The sequence below is a fragment of the Citrus clementina genome, unplaced genomic scaffold, assembly GCF_000493195.1.
Source record: "Citrus clementina cultivar Clemenules unplaced genomic scaffold, Citrus_clementina_v1.0 scaffold_5, whole genome shotgun sequence".
Classification (NCBI taxonomy): domain Eukaryota; kingdom Viridiplantae; phylum Streptophyta; class Magnoliopsida; order Sapindales; family Rutaceae; genus Citrus; species Citrus x clementina.
The window spans coordinates 24,922,083-24,943,431 of record NW_006262201.1 but is presented as its reverse complement, the minus strand read 5'-3'; the positions used below and the strand labels follow the sequence as shown (position 1 = coordinate 24,943,431).

Here is a 21,349-nt window from a genome sequence, read left to right as displayed (position 1 = left end):
TATTAAAGCTTCGTCTTTGTTCTTGATTCTGAACTTCAGAATTAATTCCTAATTTAGTCGTTATTCTTTAACGACTTCTTAATATGATCAGGTATAAAAGGGGTGCATGATTGAGTCTTCCTATTTTGCAATCATTGTTATTACTCTCATCAATTCATTCTTTTAATAGCAGTTCTTACTTAATATCTGAAGCGAATAGAGGAGGTCATCGATTTCTGATCCCATATAATTAAAGAGGTATACATGTTCTAAATCCTTTAATAATATCCTTTAATAGCAGTTCTTACTTGCTTTTCATCTACTTTCCGAGAAAAAATTTCTGTGGTTTGTTTTAATCTTGTCATTGGTTTTGCTTAAGTTATTGTTCATTGTTAAAGTCTGTGATCTTATTATTGGCTTTGGTTAATTTGAATCCATTTTCCCACAAAAAACAAAGTTAAAAAAAATCTGGGATTTTATTCAGACCCTTGAAACCTTTCTGTTACTAGCAAAAACTCTAATCCATGAAGAGAAAAAGAAGAAAGAATTCTCTGTTTAAATATCAGTAGGCATAAGATCAATGTTGTTTGTTTGCTGTCTTTTATTTGTTTGTTTGTTTGTCATTTTATTATATTTTTTTTTCCTTGAAGATTAAAGATGAGTGAGAAATATTCTTTTTTTTTTTCTGAAGCAGCCAACAAATTTTAGAATAGGGCTAAGGGTAATTACAAATTGAATTAACCACAAAAAGTTATTTATATTTATCACTTGTAAAATTAAGCTTATCATCCCAAATAGAATTGTTTGCATTAGAAGTTTTCTAGCATTCATGAGCATTATCATCATATCACAAGATTGCCTGAAAAACAAGATAAATCAATTTTAGCAACTTGCTCTTTATTTATTTATTTATTTATTTATTTGCTTGCCTGAAATACCAGGGAAAATATTATATAAGAACATGAGTTAGATGAGAAAAAGGTAAAACAAGTTTCCTGTGTTTTCATTCTCCCTGTTTTTTGTTTGTGATTGAAAATTTTTATACATAAATTTTTATGATTTCCCGTTGGGATTTTATTAAATAAAAAAGAAAATGTAATTCTAAATTCACCCTTACGCATTTAGTGATTATTATTATGTTCTCTTAATATTTGTTCGTGCAATTTTGTGTGATGTGAATTTCATGTTTCTGTTAACATAAACCAATTTGTAAATAAGGCCACGTCGAACAAATGAAACAACAAAAAAGCATCGTTGGCAATACAAAATCAAACTTTATTATTAATCACTATTTTGTTTTTGAATGTGTATAAATCAAATCATATACTGTTGATCTTACTTTGATAATTTGGTGTTTAGTTTCTCTCAAAAATGCTTTTATAAAAGTTTTGGTCCTCAATCATTCATCCAAGCTTTTGCTGATCTTTTATTAGGCATATTCACTGTGCTGTCACTTAATATTCATTTCAATTTCAAAGTACACAAGCAATGTCTATGCCAAAATCATTAAAGCACACTGCATGCTTGGTTAAACCTCCGTCTTTTGGTATTGATTCTAACTTGAAATTAAATCTTTAAGTCATTACAAGTTTATTTCTTCATGAAAGAAGTCAATAATCAAGTGCGTGTGAATTAAAGAAAAAAAAAAAAAGATCAGTGAGAAAAGCCCTTTTCCTAAGGCAACCTACTGATTTGAGAATAGGACTCAACCACAAGAAAATATTTACGTTGTAGTATCTGAAATTAATGATCTAAAAACAATCAATCCAACAGGTTCCCAAATTCAGTCAAATCTAAAAACAATCAATCCAACTAGTTCAAGTACAGAGTCAATTGAACAAATTCATCACTTGCATAATTAAGCTTATCTTCCGAAATTGAGTTGTTTCTATTAGAAATTTTCCCGCAGTCACGAGTTACAATCATCAAAACAAGATTATTTATATAAGAACAAGAGTTAAACGGAAAAAAAAAGGTAAAACAAGATTCCTCTATTTCCGTTCCTATGCTTTTTTTTTTTTTTGGTCTGGTGACTTAAAATTTCATATCTAAATTTTTATAATTTTCCATTGACGTTTATATTTAAATAAAGAATTACAAAAAAAAAAACTAATTCTAAATTTATGCATTGAATGGTTATTGTTATGCTCTCTTAAAATTGGGTACAATATCATTTTCATAACGAATAAAACAAAACAGGGGGTGCACGCTTAAGTCTTGTTCTTTTACAATTCATTTGTATTACTTACTCTGATGAAATCTTTACTCACATTCAAGGCCAATAGTGAAGCTCCTTTCCAAAAATAAAAATAAAAATAAAATAGAGAAATTTTGGGCTTTTATTCAGACCCCTGAAATCTTTCTGTTAATATAAAAACTCTAATCCTTGAGCAAAAGGTTAAAAAAAAAAAGAAAGAATTCTCTGTTTAAATATCAGCTGGCTTAAGATCAATGTTGTTTGCCTCCTGTCTTTTCTTTGTTTTGTTTGTTTGTTTGTTATTTTATTAGATTTGCTTTGTATCTAATTTTACTTGGAGATTAAAGATGAGTGAGAAATGCTTTTTTTTTTTTCTGAAGCAACCTACAAATTTTAGAATAGGGCCCAGAGTATTAAAGATTCAATTAACCGTGAAAAGTTATTTACATGCATCACTTGCAAACTTAAGCTTATCATCCCAAATTGAGCTGTTTGCATTAGAAATTTTCATGCATTCACGAGCAATATCATCATGTCACAAGATAGCCTGAAAAGCAAGTTTCCTCTGTTTTCGTTCCTTTGTTTTCATTCCCCTGTTTATTGATTTTTTTTTTTTTTGCCGGAAATTAAGAAGAAAAAATTGGTAAAACAAGTTGCCTCTGTTTTCATTCCCCTGTTTTTTGTGGAAAGAATAAATCAAACTTTATTTATTTTTTTTTACTTTGGTTTTTGAATATGCATAAATCAAATCATATATTATTGATCTTACTTCCATTATTTGCTGTTTAGTTTCTCTCTTAAATGCTTTTTGTGTGTTTCCGGTATTTGCTTTTATAAAAGTTTTAGTCCCGAATCATTCCATCAATATTCATTTCAATTTCACAGTACACAAGCAATGTATATACCAAAATTACTCAAACACAACAGGTATCATTCTATGAAAACTTAATTATTTCTTTAGAATATATGAAAACGTAGAGTTGTGAACTAGTGCTTTCTTCTTCAACATGCGTCAACAGGGCAACAATAACCAAATACATGATATAGAAAAGCGGTGCATGACTAATTCTTTTTCTTTTGCAGGTCTTTGTTATTGCTCTCATCAACTCTTTTCTCACACATTCCTCAGCAGTTACCAGTGATCTTTTTCCTCTTTCAACTTGTTCTTAAATATGGAAGGCCAAATAGAGAAGCTCACCAACTCTCTAATCCCAGATAATTAAAGAGGTGCACGTTTTCTAAATCCTTGAATAATTTTTTTTTTTTGGTAGTTCCATCTACTTTCCAAGAAAAAATTTTCTCTGGTTTGTTTTAATATTGTAACTTATTTTGCATGAGTTTTAAGTTACTATTCATTGTTAAAGCCTGTTGTCACGGACCGCAATCGTGGCACCCAAGATATGCGCTTGTACGCTAGTGTTGATGATGGTTGTGCTGATTGTGGGAGACGTGCTTCAGGGGCGTGCGTGTGGGGAATACAATGCCCTAGACTCTTTGGAGTTCAGGCAGGCCGACCCGGTTGAGTTTGGGGAGCTTGTCGCTAGTCGAGGACTTAACGCTGAAGAGGGGTCTAGGAAAATCCTGACGCACACTGGTTGGGAACTGAAGCCGTTCTCCTGACGAGCCCAAGGCAGGGCGAAACCAATCGACATTGTGCCACTTCCACTAGGCTTACTCTCGTAGTATGGGATGCGGGAGTGCCGTACGGGCTCGTAACCTCTCGTCCCGTGACACTGTGCTCTTATTATTTCTTTTGGTTATTTTGCATGCTCCCCCCCCCCCCCCCCCAAAAAAAAGTTTAGAAAAAGCTTTTAGGGGTTTTGCTCAGACCCTTTAAATCCTTACTGATAATACCAAAAACTCTAATCCTTCAACAAAAGAAGGCAAGAAAAAACTCTGATCTGTTGGCTTTGTATCAGTATTGCTTGTTTGTTGTCTTTTATTTCATTATTTGTATCTAAGTTTATTTGAAGATTACAGATCAGCAGGAAAAGCCCTTTTTCTAAAGCTAAATATACAGATTTTAGAATAGGGCTCAACCACATGAAAATATTTACGTTGTAATATCTCATATTAATAATCTAAAAACAACCAATCCAACAAGTTCAAATTCAGTCAAATCTAAAAAAAAAAATTGCTTTCAAGGAGTACATGATGGCTATTAAACTTTGGTTAAAGATCTTTTGGGCAAAAGTGAAATTCAGTCAATCATAAATCAACCAATCCAACGAGTTCAAATTCATCACTTGCAAAATTAAGTTTTCTTCCGAAATTGAGTTGTTTCCAGTAGAAATTTTCCCGCAGTCACGAGCACTATCATCAAAACAAGATTATTAATATAAGAACGAGAGTTGAGGAAAAAAATAGTTAAAACAAGATTCCTCTGTTTTCATTCCCCTGTTTTTTTCGTTTGGTGATTGAAAAATTTTATCTCTAAACTTTTATAATTTTCCATTAAGGTTTATATTTAAATAAAGAGTTAAAAAAATATAATTCTTAATTTATGGATTGAATGATTATTATTATATTCTCTTAGAATTGGTTACAATATCAATTAAATAACGAATAGAGTTATTGATCACTTTGTTAAAATTGAACATGTGTTCTGTTTATATGAACACGGGGTGCATGCTTTAAGTCTTGTTCTTTTACAATTCAATTGTATTGCTTACTCCCATAAACTCTTTACTCACATTCTTCTGCAGTTAACAGTGATCTTTTGCTCATTAAAATTTTTCTTATAAATCGAAGGCCAAGAGTGAAGCTCATAAACTCTGTGATCCTAGATAATTGAAGAGGTGCGTTTGTTCTAAATACTTTAATAATTTCTTTCAATAGCATAATTTCTAATCTTTGATCTTGATAGCAGTTGTTTCTTAATGTCCAACAAAAACTATCTCTTGTTTGTCTTAATCTTGTCATTTAATTTTCTTGAGTTTTCTTGAGTTTTAAAAGCCACAAATATCTTATTATTTAATGCTTTATACATACAAAATATAATTAATTATACTGTTTATTTGTAATCTATATAAACAATTTCACCATTTAATTTATAAAAACGTTTGGCAAATATATGAAAAGACCAAAATATCTTTTAGTTTATTTACAAAAGTAAAAGGTAATAAAGTGAATTTTATGTTTCAAATTTTTATCAATTTTTTATGCAAGTGTGAAAAGCCAAAAATACACCTGATAATGTTAACTAGAAAGAAAAAAAAAAGGGTTTCGATCATTTTCCCATAATATTTAGTAGTTTGAAACAAAGAAAAAAAGAAAAGAGGTGTGTGTATGCTTCCCAGCGTAATAATTATATGTAGAAGAAAATTAACAAGAGGAAAAATGACAGAGAGCAAGGCGTTGGTTGTGGAGAGAAGTGGATGTGTCGGCAGAGGATAGAGAAGGCAATCTTTGGTCAAGGCCATGTCATTTGTGCTCTTCAAAGGCCTGAAATTGGCCTGATGTCGACAAGCTACAATTGCTTTTAATTTATCATTTAAGAGGCAGGGAGCTCTCTTGATTGAGGGCTCATCTTCTGATCATCGTAGCCTTGTTGAAGCTGTCAAACAAGTCGATTTTGTCTTTTGCACCATGTCTGGGCCTCACTTAAGGAGCCACAACATTCAAGCTTTTCGTGTGCTTTCGGCATCTGCTTTAATAAAAGTCTTCGCCCTCAATCATGCATTCAAGCTTTTGCTTTATCTTTTATCAAACTTAATTATCTCTTTAGAATATATCCAAACGTAAAATCGTGAACTACAGAACTAGTGCTTTCTTCAACTTACATCAGCTGTAACTTAGGCGGACCCTTATTATACACATATGTCAACAAGGCAACAGTAACCAAATACGTGATATGAAAAGGGGTGCATGATTAAGTCTTTTTCTTTTGCAATTCATTGTTATTACGCTAATCAGCTCTTTTCTCACACATTTCTGAGCAGTTACCAGTGATCGTTTTGCTCATCAAAATTATTCTTAAATATTCAAGGCCAAACAGAGAAGCTCATCAACCGTATGATCCCGGATTAACTGAAGAGGTTAACTTGTTCTAAATCCTTTAATAATTTCTGTTAATAGCATAATCTCCTTGATCTTGACAGCTGTTATTTCTTAATGTCCAAAAAAAAATAAAATCTCCTGTTTGTTTCAATCTTGTCAGTTAAGTTTCTTGAACCAACAAATACATATAATTATTCTATGTATATGCGTTTGCTTGTTAAAAGAATTAATCTTGCTTTTCTAAAGAAATAACGCAATATGCAATTATGCATGATGGTACGCGTCCATGTGAGATAGTTGACGAAAGCTTCATTTTTCACTATTGGATGTGCTATCCACAGCGGAACTCCACAATCGAAACCATCAATACGACAATATTTCTCTGTCGTTTGAATTTTAATCAAATAGAAAACAAGTAAGGTCAAATAAATTCTGGTCCACCAATTTAATCAGTATAAACATATGGATCCCATCATTAATATTATAAACATGTGCGTCTTTTTAATTATTATATTATATGATTATTGTATTATTTATAGATTGCTTTAATTATGTCACATTAGGAAAAGAGATTCCCTCTTCGGCGAATGAAAATAAAAGAAATTAAAATTAAAATAAGACTTAGTAATTTAGCCCTTTTTTTTCGTTTTTCTTTTTGCTGTTGGCATCTTTGTCCATAAAAGAAATGCTCACTAATCATTTGATAAATACTAAGGGCTGCATGATTAAGTCTTCTTCTTTTGCAAATCATTGTCTTTACTCTCATAAGCTCTCTATAATCACATTCCTCTGCAGGTAACAGGTAACATATGGACCACTTGTTTTTTTTTTTAATTATAATAAAACATTTTCTTCTCCTGTGTTTTTCATTCCACAAGAATATGTTTATGTCATAACGGCCCATATGGGGTAAATAAATTGGGATCAAGGACAAGTCTGTTTAAGTGTTTTTTGTTTTTGAACTGATTAAGCATCAGGTTATTATATTACACAGAGATATATACAACTGCTATGACAGCAGGTCATTACATTGATATTTACAATCAGATATATACATGAGACTTATATTATTACATTTTTATTCTATGAAGTAGATGCCTATCCAAATACCTCTCACGGAAGAGGGATTTCGCTACTTCACTCGCATTTCGCAAGGGAGAAAGACGTTATAAGAAGTCTCTACACAATTATGTTTAATTGAGGGAGGTTGAGTCCGTGGGGACTCGAACCATTGCCCTCATAGTTATGCTTAACTTTGAGGGCAATGGTTCACCACTGGGCTATAAACCCTAGTGGCAGTCTGTTTAAGTGTTGAAATTGAAAGAAGACCTCATAAAAAAATTGCCTAAAGCGCCATTATTGTTATTCAATTATAACTTTCATGACACTTACACAAATAATTTATAACTCCATCTTTATTTAGGGAAAAAACTGTAGCAATTGTTGTTATAACACAGGAAAAAATTCCAATTAAAAATATAATAAGAATTAATTGCAAATTTTGTAATAAATATCAATATAATTTAATAGTTTAATTTTTTTGGTAGAGTAATATAATTTAAAAAATTAATATCAGTATTACTTTTTAAAATGCAAATTATTATAATTGTATTAATATTATATTTGTAGTTATTATAAAATTTATTTTAATAAAATCTTAAATTTGTTTAAATTTTTTTATATATTGTTATATTTTATTATAATATTATATTTATATTTATTAAAATATAAGAGTCAATATTTTTAAATTAATAAAGATAAAAAGTATTATAATAAAAAAGAATTCTTTTATTAAAAATATAATCATTCTCCCAAACTTATCCTCGTCCCTTTTTTAAAGGAAAAAATAAATTAGAAAAGTCATGGTCATGATAATTTTATTTCGTCAGTTCCTTATATATTTATTTCATTTATTTCGTACATAGCTGTCTTAGGGTGATATTGTTTTGTAAAGATATAATAGTAAGGTACTATAAAAAGAAAAGAGGTGTGTGTATACTTCCCAGTGTAATAATTATATGTAGAAGAAAACTAACAAGAGGAAAAATGACAAAGAGCAAGGCGCTGGTTGTGGGGAGAAGAGGATAGAGAAGCCAATCTTAGCTTCTTGATTGAGGGCTCATTTTCTGATCATCGTAGCCTTGTTGGAGCTGTCAAACAAGTCGATGTTTGTCATTTGCACCATGTCGGGGGCTCATTTAAGGAGCCACAAACATTTTGATGTTGCTTAAACCTGTTGAGTCCATCAAATAAGCTGTAAATATTAAGGTACGTAATCCTTAATTTTTATGTAATTTTAATTTCAGATCCAAAATTGCATGCAAGTCATTAAATTTCTTTCCTTTTTTATTTTTTATTTGATGAGTTACTTGATTTGGTCGGGTGCGTATTTTTTTTCTTTGGTTTTTCTTTTTCCAAAACATAAATAGACCAAGCACATCTCCAAATCGGGTTGGAGCGGGGATTCTAACTCTACGATGGCCATATTAAAATTTAAAATTTTTTAATTTATTTTTTCTTTTATAACTACATCTCAATATTTGAAAAAATAATTATATAGATCTATATATTTTCAATAAGAGATGCTAAGAAACTCTTTTATACTATAACACCTACCAGCTCTATTAACTCAAAAAATTGACTTCAATGTTAATATATATATATATTTTAAAATAATTTTAATATGTTAAAAAAATATGAAAAAATAGTTTAATACTTTACAAGCTTATACTATATTAAACTAAATTTTATAATAAATAGAAACTTAATATGAAAATAAACGTCTAAAAATTTAAATTATTTTCAATAGCATATAGAATAATTATAATACCTAAGATATATTATATTAATTATAAATTCTATTTAACACAAATATTTAACTAAAATTTTATAATAAATATAAATATATTATTAAAATAAATCTAATAATTAACATTTTAAAAAATAATACTGAAATTAATTTTTTAAATTATATTAACACTAGTTTCACGCAGGGCGAACTTTTGACAAAAACTGCTAATTGCAATTTCTTTTGAAAACAATAGATCAAATCATTTTTGTGTGCTTTCGGCATCTGCTTTTATAAAAGTCTTCGCCCTCAATCATGCATTCAAGCTTTTGCTTTATCTTTTATCAAACTTAATTATTTCTTTAGAATATATCCAAACGTAAGGTCGTGAACTAGTGCTTTCTTCAACTTAATTGGGTCCGACAATACACCGCAGCTTCGTCTTTTGGTCATTACAAGTTTAATTCTTCATGAAAGAGGTCACTAATGATTAAAGTGCATGTGAACGAAAAAAACCAAATACATATGACTATTCTATACATGCGTCAACAAGGCAACAGTAGCCAAATACATGATAGGAAAGGGGGTGCATGATTAAGTCTCTTTCTTATTCAATTCATTGTTATTACTCTTATCAACTCTTTTCTCACTCATTTTTCAGCAGTTACCAGTGATCTTTTTGCTCATTAAAATTATTCTTAAATATTCAACGCCAAGAAGAGAAGCTCATCAACTATCTGATCCCGGATAATTAAAGAGGTGAACTTGTTCTAAATCCTTTGATAATTTCTATTAATAGCATAATCTCCTTGATCTTGACACCTGTTTTTCTTCTATATTCAAGGTGAGTACAGCAGCTTATCAACTCTGATCCCAGACCTGGTAAAGAGGTGCACTTGTTCTAAAACCTGTAATATTCTTTTAGTAGCAGAATCTCTGATACTTGATCTTCATAGCGGTTCTTTCTTAATTTCCATCAACTTTCCTAGGAAAAAATTCTCTGGTTTTTCTTAATCATATCATTTATTTTTCTTAAGTCATATCATTTATTTTTCTTAAGTCATATCATTTATTTTTAGCAGCTGAATACTTGATCTTGATAACGGTTCTTTCTTAATTTCCATCCACTTTCCTTGAAGGATACCTTTCTGTTAATAGCGAAACCTCTGATCCTTAAGATGGAAGAAAGAAATTCTCTATTTAGATATCAGTTGGTTCAAGATCAATATCGCGATGCTGTTTGCAATCTTTTCTTTCTCTGTCTTTCCCTTTAGTTCATTTTTATTTATTTGTATTCCTTTCTTTGACATATTATTAGATTTGTTAAGTAGCAGGCAATGGCAGAAGTGGGTCTGGCTGCTTTTTCCAGCATCGTATCAGAAGGTGCAAAGTCAGTGTTCAAACCGATTATACGGCAGATATCTTATGTTTTCAAGTACCAGAGCTACATAGATGGCCTAAAAGATCAAGTGAAGCAGCTGGGATATAGAAGAGAAACGGTGCAACAACCTGTTAATCATGCTAGACTACAAGGGGATGAGATTTATGAGGGTGTCACAGACTGGCTAAATAAAGTTGATGAATTCATCAGTGAAGGGGTTGCAAAATCCATCATTGATGATGAAGATAGAGCTAAGAAGTCCTGCTTCAAAGGGTTGTGCCCCAACTTGATTTCTCGTTACCAGCTTAGTAAACAAGCAGCAAAGGCCGCAGAAGCTGCCGCTAGTCTCGTGGGAAAAGGAAACTTCTCTAATGTTTCCTACCGTCCTGCTCCAGAGAGTACAGAACAAATGGAAGTGAAAGATTACGAGGCCTTTGATTCAAGAATGAAAGTATTTCAAGATGTTGTGGAGGCGTTGAAGGATGATAAGCTCAACATAATTGGGGTCTACGGCATGGGCGGCGTGGGTAAAACCACGCTAGTCAAGCAAGTTGCAAGGCAAGTGATGGAAGAAAAGTTGTTCGATAAGGTCGTTATGGCTGAGGTAACACAGACCCCAGATCATCAGGAAATTCAAAAGAAACTTGCTTCTGATTTAGGCATAAAGTTTGAGTTGAATGAGAGTATATTCGACCGAGCGGATCGATTGCGTGAAAGATTGAAGAAAGAGAAGCGGGTCCTCATTATATTGGATAATATTTGGAAAAAACTCGAGTTCGAAAAAGTTGGAATTCCTTCCAGGGATGTTGATGATAAAGATAAAAAGGATGATCAGAGACGATGCACAATAACATTGACGTCTAGAAGTCGAGATTTATTGTGCATTGATATGAATTCTCAGAAAAATTTCCCGATCGATGCTTTGCCACGAAAGGAAGCATTGCAGTTATTTGAGGAGATAGTGGGTGATTCAACTAAAATATCTGCTTTTCAAAGTACAGCCAATGAGATCGTTGAAAGATGCGGAGGTTTGCCTGTTGCACTGAGTACAGTTGCAAATGCCTTGAAAACTAAGGAGCTTGACTTTTGGAAAGATGCATTGAATCAGCTAAGAAGATCGGATGCAAGAGAAATTCATGGCATGCAAGCAAATGTGTACACCTCCATAAAATTGAGTTATGACTTCTTGGAAAGTGAGGAGGCAAAATCTCTGCTCCGTCTTTGTGGTCTATACAGTGAAGGTAATGTCATACAAGTTTCTGACTTATTGAGATATGGTGTGGGTTGGGATTTGTTTGAAAATGTTTACACATTGGAAGAAGCAAGGAGTAGGGTGCATCGGTTGATCGACAATCTCAAATCTTCATGCTTATTGTTGGACGGAGATGCTGAAGATGAAGTTAAAATGCATGACGTCATTCATGTTGTTGCCGTATCAATTGCCGCAGAGAAGCGCATGTTTAATATTCCAAATGTTGCCGACATGGAGAAAAAGATGGAAGAGACAATACGGAAAGATCCAATTGCCATTTCTTTACCTTATAGAGGTGATCAAGTGCTTCCCCAAAGAATGCTATGTCCCCGTCTTGGGCTATTTTTGTTGCATAGGAAGGGTCTTTGCTCTATGCAAGTTTCAGACCACATTTTTGAAGGGACGGAAGGACTCAAAGTTTTGGATCTTGCCAGAATTCACTTCTCTTCATTACCTTCATCACTTGGGTGCCTCATGAACCTTCAAACATTGTGTTTAGACTATTGCCGACTAAAAGATATAGCAATAGTTGGACAGCTAAAGAAATTAGAGATTCTCAGCCTTGCATGTTCCAATATCAAGCAGTTACCACTCGAAATTGGACGATTGACGCGATTACAGTTGCTAGATTTGAGCAATTGTTGGAGCCTTGAGTTGATACCACCAAATGTCATATCAAAATTATCTCGATTAGAAGAACTGTTTATGCATAACAGCTTTTCACAGTGGGATAAGGTTGAAGGAGGAAGTAATGCCAGTCTTGTCGAGTTGAAAGCGTTGACAAAGCTAACTACTTTGGAGATAGAAGTTCCGGATGCCGAAATTCTGCCGCCGGATTTTGTCTCCGTGGAATTGGAAAGATATAAGATATTTATAGGACAAATGTCTGTCCGATGGCTCGTCGAATCTAAAACATCAACATTGATGGTGCTCAAGGGGCCAGAAAGAGTTAGCCTTCTTTTGGGGAATGATGGGACGAAAATGTTGCTGAAGAGAACTGAAGATCTCCGTCTATACTCACAGAAGGGTGTTCAGAATATTGTTCATGAATTAGACGATGGGGAAGGTTTTCCACGATTGCAGCATCTTCATGTAAAAAGTTGTTATGAGATTTTACATATTGTCGGTTCAGTTGGACGGGTTCGTTGCAAAGTCTTTCCCTTGCTGGAGTCATTGGATCTTATTGATTTAACTAATTTGGAGACGATATGCTACAGCCAACTCAGAGAAGATCAATCTTTCAGCAACTTAAGGATTATAAACGTAGATTCCTGTCCAAAATTGAAGTATCTCTTCTCATTCTCTATGGCTAAAAACCTATTGGGGCTTCAAAAAGTAAAAGTGAGAAATTGCGATGAATTGGAAATGATGATTGGTAAGTGTTTAAATTAATTATTGAGTAATGATACAACCACAAATTATTGTACAAACTTATTTTGTACAAACTGACGTAGCATTAATTCATTGGTTGAATGAAAATATAAAATAATAAAAATAAATCATGTGGGCTAAGTGATATTTAATTCAACCAATCTTATCATACCACATCAGTTTGTACAAAATAAGTTTGTACAAGAGTTTGTGGCTATATCATTACTCTTAATTATTGGTAGGATTATTGACATTGACTCTTTCTTTTTTTCTTTTTCTTTTTTTTTTGGGTGAAAAAACAACGGATGTTTATTATATATTGTTTTTGTTCATTTATAGGGCCCGACATGGAGAAACCAACAACTACTGAGGGACTCACAGAAATCATTGCAGAGGATGATCCTATTCACAAGGTGATAATTTTCTGTTTAATAATTAATTAATTAATATTTTATCGCGATTGATCTTCAATCATCAAAAGAATATTATATTAGAAGTTGTAGTTGAAGGAACAAAAATGTACGGTTTTGCTTTGCAGGTTACTTTTCCACGCTTAGAGGAACTGAAACTTGACGGTTTAAAAAGCATCAAAAAATTATGGCCCGATCAATTTCAGGGAATGTATTGTTGTCAAAATTTAACAAAAGTGACCGTTACAAGTTGTGATCGTCTGAAGTATCTGTTTTCATATTCTATGGTTAATAGTCTTGGGCAACTCCAACATCTTGAGATTGATAGTTGTGAGTCAATGGAAGGGGTAGTCAACAACACCACGGGGGGGTTAGGAGGAAGAGATGAATTGAAGGTTTTTCCCAAACTACACTACCTGTCGCTCCATTGGCTTCCAAAACTAAGTAGCTTTGCCTCACCAGAAGACGTCATTCACACTGAAATGCAACCTCAACCCCTCTTTGATGAAAAGGTTTTTTTTTTTTAAATTCTCTTTTCGTTGAGTCTTCAAATTTAATTAATATACATCTCTAATTGCATTGAATTTTCAACTTCAGGTACGACTCCCAAGTCTGGAAGTATTACATATTAGTGCGGCGTATAAGTTGAGAAAAATATGGCACCACCAGCTTGCTTCGAAGTCTTTCAGCAAATTAAAAAAATTGGAGACATCTTGGTGTAATAATCTACTGAATATTTTTCCTCCATTGGTAAGATTGCTATATTCATTTTCAATTTTTATTTCAAATAACATTCAACAATTATTTTAATCATTTTTGTGTTTACAAATAATTTTCATTCACAAATTATTTATTGCAAGTATTGTACTTCAAACTTCTGGAGGGAAAAAAAGTATTGTACTTCAAATCACCATTCTGAACTCTGCATTTTCAATCTAATTTATAGGTTCACCTGCATTAAAGTCAACAATATAATTGTTTTAAACACGATTTAACAGCATAATATAATTCAATTTAATTGTTTTTTTTTAAATCCTAATAAATAAGATTTTCAGAAATTAAAAGATACTTAGTTACTCAGCTTTTAAGTTCACAAATTCCTATATATTTCTCTTTTCCTTGGTCTTTAGATTTCGATTTAAAAATAAATAAAGCAAAGTGTTCAAATGTAGTTAATATCTCTAGTTTAGTTATGAATTGATTACGCCATTGATTAAGCACAAATTCATGATGTTCATTTTGAATCGACTGTTGATTAAAAAATTTCCTCAAATATTCACTCTATAACAGTCCCATGTTGATGGCGTTGGGAAGTGTTTTCCATTTTTAAAAGCATGAATATCTGGAAAAAAAATGGGAAATACAGCGTTTTAGTTTAGTTATTTTAAAAATAGGCATGTTTGAAAATTAAAAATTTTTAAAAACTAGCATCAAGATGAAAAATGAATTTAGAATATTTAAAAATTACCTGAAATTCTTTCTCCGTTCCTAATACTAAATAGTGTAAATGCATTTTCATTATCTTTGTTTTTCTGGACTTCTATTTATTTATTTTTGTTTTAATTTTTTCCTTTTTTTCTTGAACAAAAAATATCTAGTAGACATTCATGGTTTGTTATTTTTCATAAAACAATTGTATGATTGTGACATTCTTTGAATCTAGTTGAATGCTCCTCTTTATTTTCAGGTTGGAATTCCCAATAGTCTAGTGAATCTTAATGTATCACACTGCAAAAAATTAGAAGAAATCGTAGGACATGCTGGAGAAGAAGTGAAGGAGAATCGTATTGCTTTCAGTGAATTAAAACTTTTGGAACTTGATGATTTACCAAGGCTTACCAGCTTTTGTTTGGAGAATTACACTCTTGAATTCCCATCATTGGAGCGAATTTCTATGACACATTGCCCGAACATGAAGACTTTTTCTCAGGGAATCGTATCCACACCAAAGCTGCACGAAGTGCAGGTGAGTAAAAAGGAAGTATTAATTTACCAAGCCATTTTATATGTGCATAGAAGATTCTACACACATTGCACACACGCATAGTTTACTACTAACAGCCTCTATAACAACCTTTAGCTGACTCAGCTGCCATGTCAGCATACTCATTAACTAACTAATTCTATTCTTAACAGGAAGAGGGTGAATTGCGCTGTTGGGAAGGCAACCTTAATTCCACTATACAAAAGTGTTACGAAGAAATGGTATGTGTTAAATCGATTCGTCGAAATTACTTATGCATCTCCCTTGCACTTGCACATTTGAACATATACACCTGCCTTGTATATATAGTTTTAGAAGTTAAAACACAAAACATGTAAGTTTAATGTATATATATATATCTAATGCCTTTCAAAAAGAAAAAAATTGTATATATCCGGTGCAATTGTTTTGGTTTCTGCAGATTGGATTCCGTGACATAATACGTTTGCAACTCTCGCATTTTCCACGTTTGAAAGAAATATGGCATGGCCAAGCACTACCTGTCAGCTTCTTCAACAATTTAGTACGGCTGGTGGTGGATGACTGCACGAATATGTCCAGTGCTATTCCTGCCAATCTGATACGGTGCTTGAACAATTTGAGATATCTGGAAGTGAGGAATTGTGATTCACTAGAAGAGGTGCTTCATTTGGAAGAGCTAAGTGCTGACAAAGAACATATAGGCCCCCTGTTTCCTAAGCTTTCCTGGCTAACGCTCATTGATCTTCCAAAACTCAAAAGATTCTGCAACTTCACTGGGAATATAATTGAACTGCCTGAGTTGTGGAGTCTGACTATTGAGAATTGCCCTGATATGGAAACATTCATATCCAACTCTGTAGTGCACATGACAACAGATAACAAGGAACCTCAAAAATTAACATCAGAAGAGAACTTTTTGCTGGCTCATCAAGTACAACCTCTCTTCGATGAAAAGGTGATTATTATTATTATTATTATTATTATTATTATCATCATCACCATCATCATCATCATTTTACCCTTCACTTTCGTTCGCATAGATATAATTTCATTAGAATCAAATCAAAATTAATGACTCATCTTTTTGCATGTTGTCTTAATTTATATCTGATTTAACGATATAGCCGCAGTTATTAACTAACTTTATAGTATGAATTAAAAAAATGTCTTAAATTATTTCGATGATTGGTAACATGAGGTGATGAACTATATCAATTATGCTTGTCGGATCTCTGTTTTCCTAGCTAATTCATATTGGATTTAGTATCAGATTTCATTTATGTGTTTCAAAGGGTAATCGATTTGATACTTATATTTGGGATCCTACTGCAAAGCATACTAATTTGGAAATAAAATATAAAATGCCGTGATTAATCTTGTCCATAAAATATGCAGGGGAAGACTACAGAGATTGGATACATATTTTCATTTACAACTTAATTTTGTTGATTTTCAGGTTGCATTCCCTAAATCGAGGGGGTTAAAGCTGTCTAGATTACACAAGTGCAGCATCTCTGGAAGGAAAATGCCGAATCCAACAAAGTGTTTGCAAACTTGAAAAGTCTAGAAATATTTGAATGTAGTAAGTTGCAGAAATTAGTACCAGCTTCGTGGCATTTGGAAAATCTTGCGACTCTGGAAGTATCGAAGTGTCATGGGTTGATAAATTTATTGACGCTCTCAACATCTGAAAGTCTAGTGAATCTTGAAAGAATGAAGATAACTGACTGCAAAATGATGGAAGAAATTATACAGTCACAGGTTGGAGAAGAAGCGGAAGATTGCATTGTTTTCAGGAAATTGGAGTACTTGGGACTTTATTGTTTGCCAAGCCTAACAAGCTTTTGTTTGGGTAATTACGCTCTTGAGTTCCCGTCCTTGGAACACGTAGTTGTGAGACAATGCCCAACGATGAAGATTTTCTCTCCAGGAGTCGTAGACGCACCAAAGCTAAACAAAGTGAAACCCACCGAAGAAGAAGATGGTGATGATGAAGGATGTTGGGAAGGCAACCTCAATGACACCATAAAAAAATTGTTCAATGAAATGGTGAGTATCAATTAAGTTTTGGTGCTATTTAGCAAATTATTTTATAGAAACTAATGTGATATAATATGATTGGTTGACTGAAAATATATAATAATAATAAATAAATAAATTATGAGGGCCATGTAATGTTTTTGTTTAACCAATCATATTATGTCGCATTAGTTTATACAATATTATTTGTGTACAAGAGGTGGTGGTCGTATCATTACTCTTGCTTTATTATTATTATGGTTGTAATGTATGCTTGCTTACACGAGTAATTACAAAATGTGCAGAATTCTAAAGAAAAAATTGAGCCAACCCTTCAGGTACAGTGAAGAAGCTATCTCGAACCAGGCCAATCTCTTGTACATGATTCAACTTGCTCGTTCTCTTGTACTTGAATAATTTGGTTCTAAACGCATTTACAACTTTTTAGTCATGCTACAAACTTGCAAGACACTTTGGATTTGTTTGATGCATTCTCCGTATAAGGAAGCACTTGAATTGATGTTTCATGTTTCATGCAATATCCAATTAGATTCTGACTAAATTTCTGTGTTATTTATTCGATTGGTCTTTTAAGCATTTGATTTCTAACCTGTCCTAATAGAAGATCATTATCTGAAGAAAACAACATAAAATTTGTGGCATTATGAGAATAAGAATTTTTTTGAGTATAGTAAAATTATCTCGACCATTGTTAAAAAGAATTAATCCGTCAAACTGACCTTCTCTGACCAGCACACTTTAAATTAAAAGAATTTAGTGAAAGTCAAGACCACGTTATAGATCTCGTGGAAATAAGTAAATCCGTAATTTTTTTCACAGCATCATAAGAAAAATCATTTTTTTTAAGTATTTTTGTTAGCTGTTGAGTTTTAATAGTAGTAGCTATTAAACAATAACAATTAGTGTATATTAAAAAGTTGGAAACTGGTTGATACCACTCGGGAATCGAGCAGTTCACTTGTTTGCGAGTAGAAACCAACTTTACTACTAATTACACTCACTCATACCAAAAATAGTAACTAAAGAATCAGGAAATTTCATATTCACTATTCTTCATTTTTTAATGCAAAATTCCCATTGGAAAACACCAATGACCTTCATTCAAAGTAAATGAGAAATTACAATCAAAATAGAATCAAAATACATGTATGTATACCTAAAACAAATGATTTTTTTAATTAAAAAAAAAAAACACAGTTGAGTTGAAATGAAACCAGAGTCATGATATCTCTGGTTCCAACTTTGGGACAACAGCAGACTTGAGTTCTATATGAGAAACACGTACAGCACCAATCAGCCGCTCCGGTAATTCATCTGTAGTATTTGCCTGCATACAGAAGAGCAAGATAAAGAAGACACACACGAAGCATTATACCATTCTGAGAACATTCAAGTATGCAAAAATGCAAATTGCAGTGCAATATCTCAAAATCATGTCTTTTCCCTTGTGTCCATTTAGAAGTGGGGGAAAAAAACAATCATACATACCGGTACAAGGAAAGCCATGTCAACCACCAATGTTGTAATTACACCAATTACAAGGCCCAAAACTCCATTAGCAACAGTAGAAGAACCGATGTCAACATCAATCTACAGAAAGATGAACAATGTTAAACCATGTTAATGGTATCGGACACTATTTGAAAGATGAACATCTCATGTACTATAGAAATTCCAAGAGCATTTACTTCTAAGTACTTGGGACCGCGAATATAGTTACAATCAACTGCTTTCCCCAATAAGCAAGGGGTGCTTCCAACACTCTGGCGCACGATCCATGACCCCTGCATGGTTCAGTGCTTAAAATCAAGAACAAGTGCAAAACAAATTCAAGAGGGTAAAAAGGACATGAAGTTTGAAGGTACAACCCATCAATACATTTACACCTAAATGCATGCCTTCTTTGGACAAATTGAAGTGTACCATGCAGTAAAGGGTAAGTATACGTTAATATAGTCCTAATACATGAAGGCCAAGATGGATACCTTAGGAACAGATGGAATAAGTTTCAGCCTACTATTGCGAAACTCATCATCGCCATCAACAAACCGTTGCAAAAGTGATCCCATAACCAATTGCCTTGTGACAAAATAAAATACCATACTATAATGTGTTGAACCAGGAACCTGCAGATGCTTAGGTTACAACCATACAACCTCCCAATACAATAAGTTTGAAACTTAATACCTTCTGAAATGAAACAAACTTACTTGAAGATTAAAGATCAGTGAGAAAAGCCCTTTTTCAGAAGCAACCTACATTTTTTAGAAGAGGGTCAGTGTGTTATAGATTCAATGAACCATGAGAAGTTATTTATATTGTAGTATCTCACAGGCAGTATTTTCTCCTAATGCATCAATGGAAAAGGAAAAATAATAAAAGAATAGTTACTTGCGCAGCACAGCCTTGACGCCTAGCTACATGGTCCATTCTCTTTGTGTCTTGGAACCAATCAACAGCAACAAGATCCATTAAATGTTTTCCCGCAGATATCTGCAGTTACAAATTGCACAAAGCACAAGAAGAGCCAACCAAACTACATCATAACCTGTCTACCTAGCCTATGCAGGATATATAAATACCATAACAAACAAACAAAATATGGGGGACCTTTGTTTTGTCATAACAAAAATGCTTGCTACGAACTCTAAAGTTATTTCCATCAGAAAGTTTCCAGCAGTCACGAGCATTATCACGGCCATCGTGTCGTAGATTGCCCGAAAAACAAGACAAATCAATTTGATCAGCCTGCTCTTCCTCTAGGGCTGCAACTAATTGAAAATTTAAAAAAAAAAAAAAAGATCAATACCATAAAAATCCACTAATGAGGACATTAGCCAAATATACAAAAATGAATACTTATCATCCACCTGTCCTCTTGAAATCATTCTCAATCTTTTTTTCATTTGCCTGAAATCCCAAGGAAAAATATGTAACTAATACTTCCCATTCATGACAATTGTCTGTCGTATAAACATGACATATTTAATTGGAATAATAAAATTATTTAATTATTTTAATTAAATGTTAATCCTACAAATTATTTTTGTTAAATCTAGCAAGAATAACTAAAATTTCTTTAAGATATATTTTGGTGGTAAATTAAAAAAATTTAATTATTTGGCGGGAATTATTGAAATTGGAGCCATTTTTTTTTGTGGGAATTGAAATATATTCTTTAAATTATTATATAAATAGCAAAATGTACATACGCACACATATATATAATTCATATATAAAAATTCTCTAATTTGTTCACAAGTATCATAGATTATAATTCAGTTATGAAATAAAATAACTACAATAATTATAGTTAAATGAATACTTCATTAATTCTTAATTTGCTTCCTAACATTAAATGAACAACTTGAGTCAGCCACCTGAATTAACCAGTAACAACGCCTGAGTCAACCATCTGAATAAACCAGCAACCCTAGCTGATTCAAGCACCTGCAATTAACATCAGCACAACAGGAACAATCTTAAATCAACACCAAGAACAGACCAAACTGCCATCAAATGTCACAAAACCAAACAGTCTGCTACTGCCATCAAAATGCAAGCAAACATATGCAACAAAACCAGATGCAATTGAAATTCTGGAGAATATCAGATAAACCAAACCAAATGCCACACTTATAGTAATTAGACTAGATGCAGTGTTCAATTAAACTAAATGTAGTCTCATATTACATTCATAATTTCTAAAAAAAGCAGTGTTCCATCAGAGAAGCACCAAAACCAAACCAATCTAATCCAGCATAATTACCAGCTCAACCCAAAACAATTACACATTATATTGACATATCAAAATTCGCTATCAAAACATAGCCAAATAAATGACAATAAACTCAAAACAGACCCAAACCAACTGATGTTGCAGCCCTAGTAGTCGTTGTCCGTTCCACTGCCATGGGAGCGAGGGTAGGCTCCGTTGTCGATAAGTGAGTAAGATAATGCTCCAAA

General features: G+C 32.7%; 1 protein-coding gene and 1 pseudogene across 1 annotated transcript; one reads left to right on the top strand and one right to left on the bottom strand.

Annotated features, from left to right (window-relative positions):
- Window positions 1-9,813: 9,813 nt before the first annotated feature.
- On the top strand, window positions 9,814-17,456 carry LOC112097770 (disease resistance protein At4g27190-like). The gene is made up of 9 exons (XM_024183298.1): window positions 9,814-9,853; window positions 10,298-12,971; window positions 13,307-13,380; window positions 13,506-13,889; window positions 13,975-14,127; window positions 15,065-15,343; window positions 15,514-15,582; window positions 15,783-16,298; window positions 16,800-17,456. Exons 2-9 carry the CDS (start codon window positions 10,301-10,303, stop codon window positions 16,899-16,901), a joined length of 4,248 nt encoding a protein of 1,415 aa, XP_024039066.1. The 5' UTR covers window positions 9,814-9,853; window positions 10,298-10,300; the 3' UTR covers window positions 16,902-17,456.
- Window positions 17,457-18,517: 1,061 nt separating this feature from the next.
- LOC112098065 overlaps window positions 18,518-21,349 on the bottom strand; it is a 73,353-nt pseudogene continuing 70,521 nt past the window's right edge.

Coding starts and splice junctions, on each gene's coding strand:
- LOC112097770 (XM_024183298.1), top strand. CDS start 10,301: ATGGCAGAAGTGGGTCTGGCTGCTTTTTCCAGCATCGTATCAGAAGGT. Junction 13,890..13,974: donor AACCCCTCTTTGATGAAAAG/GTTTTTTTTTTT, acceptor TTTCAACTTCAG/GTACGACTCCCAAGTCTGGA. Junction 14,128..15,064: donor TGAATATTTTTCCTCCATTG/GTAAGATTGCTA, acceptor CTTTATTTTCAG/GTTGGAATTCCCAATAGTCT.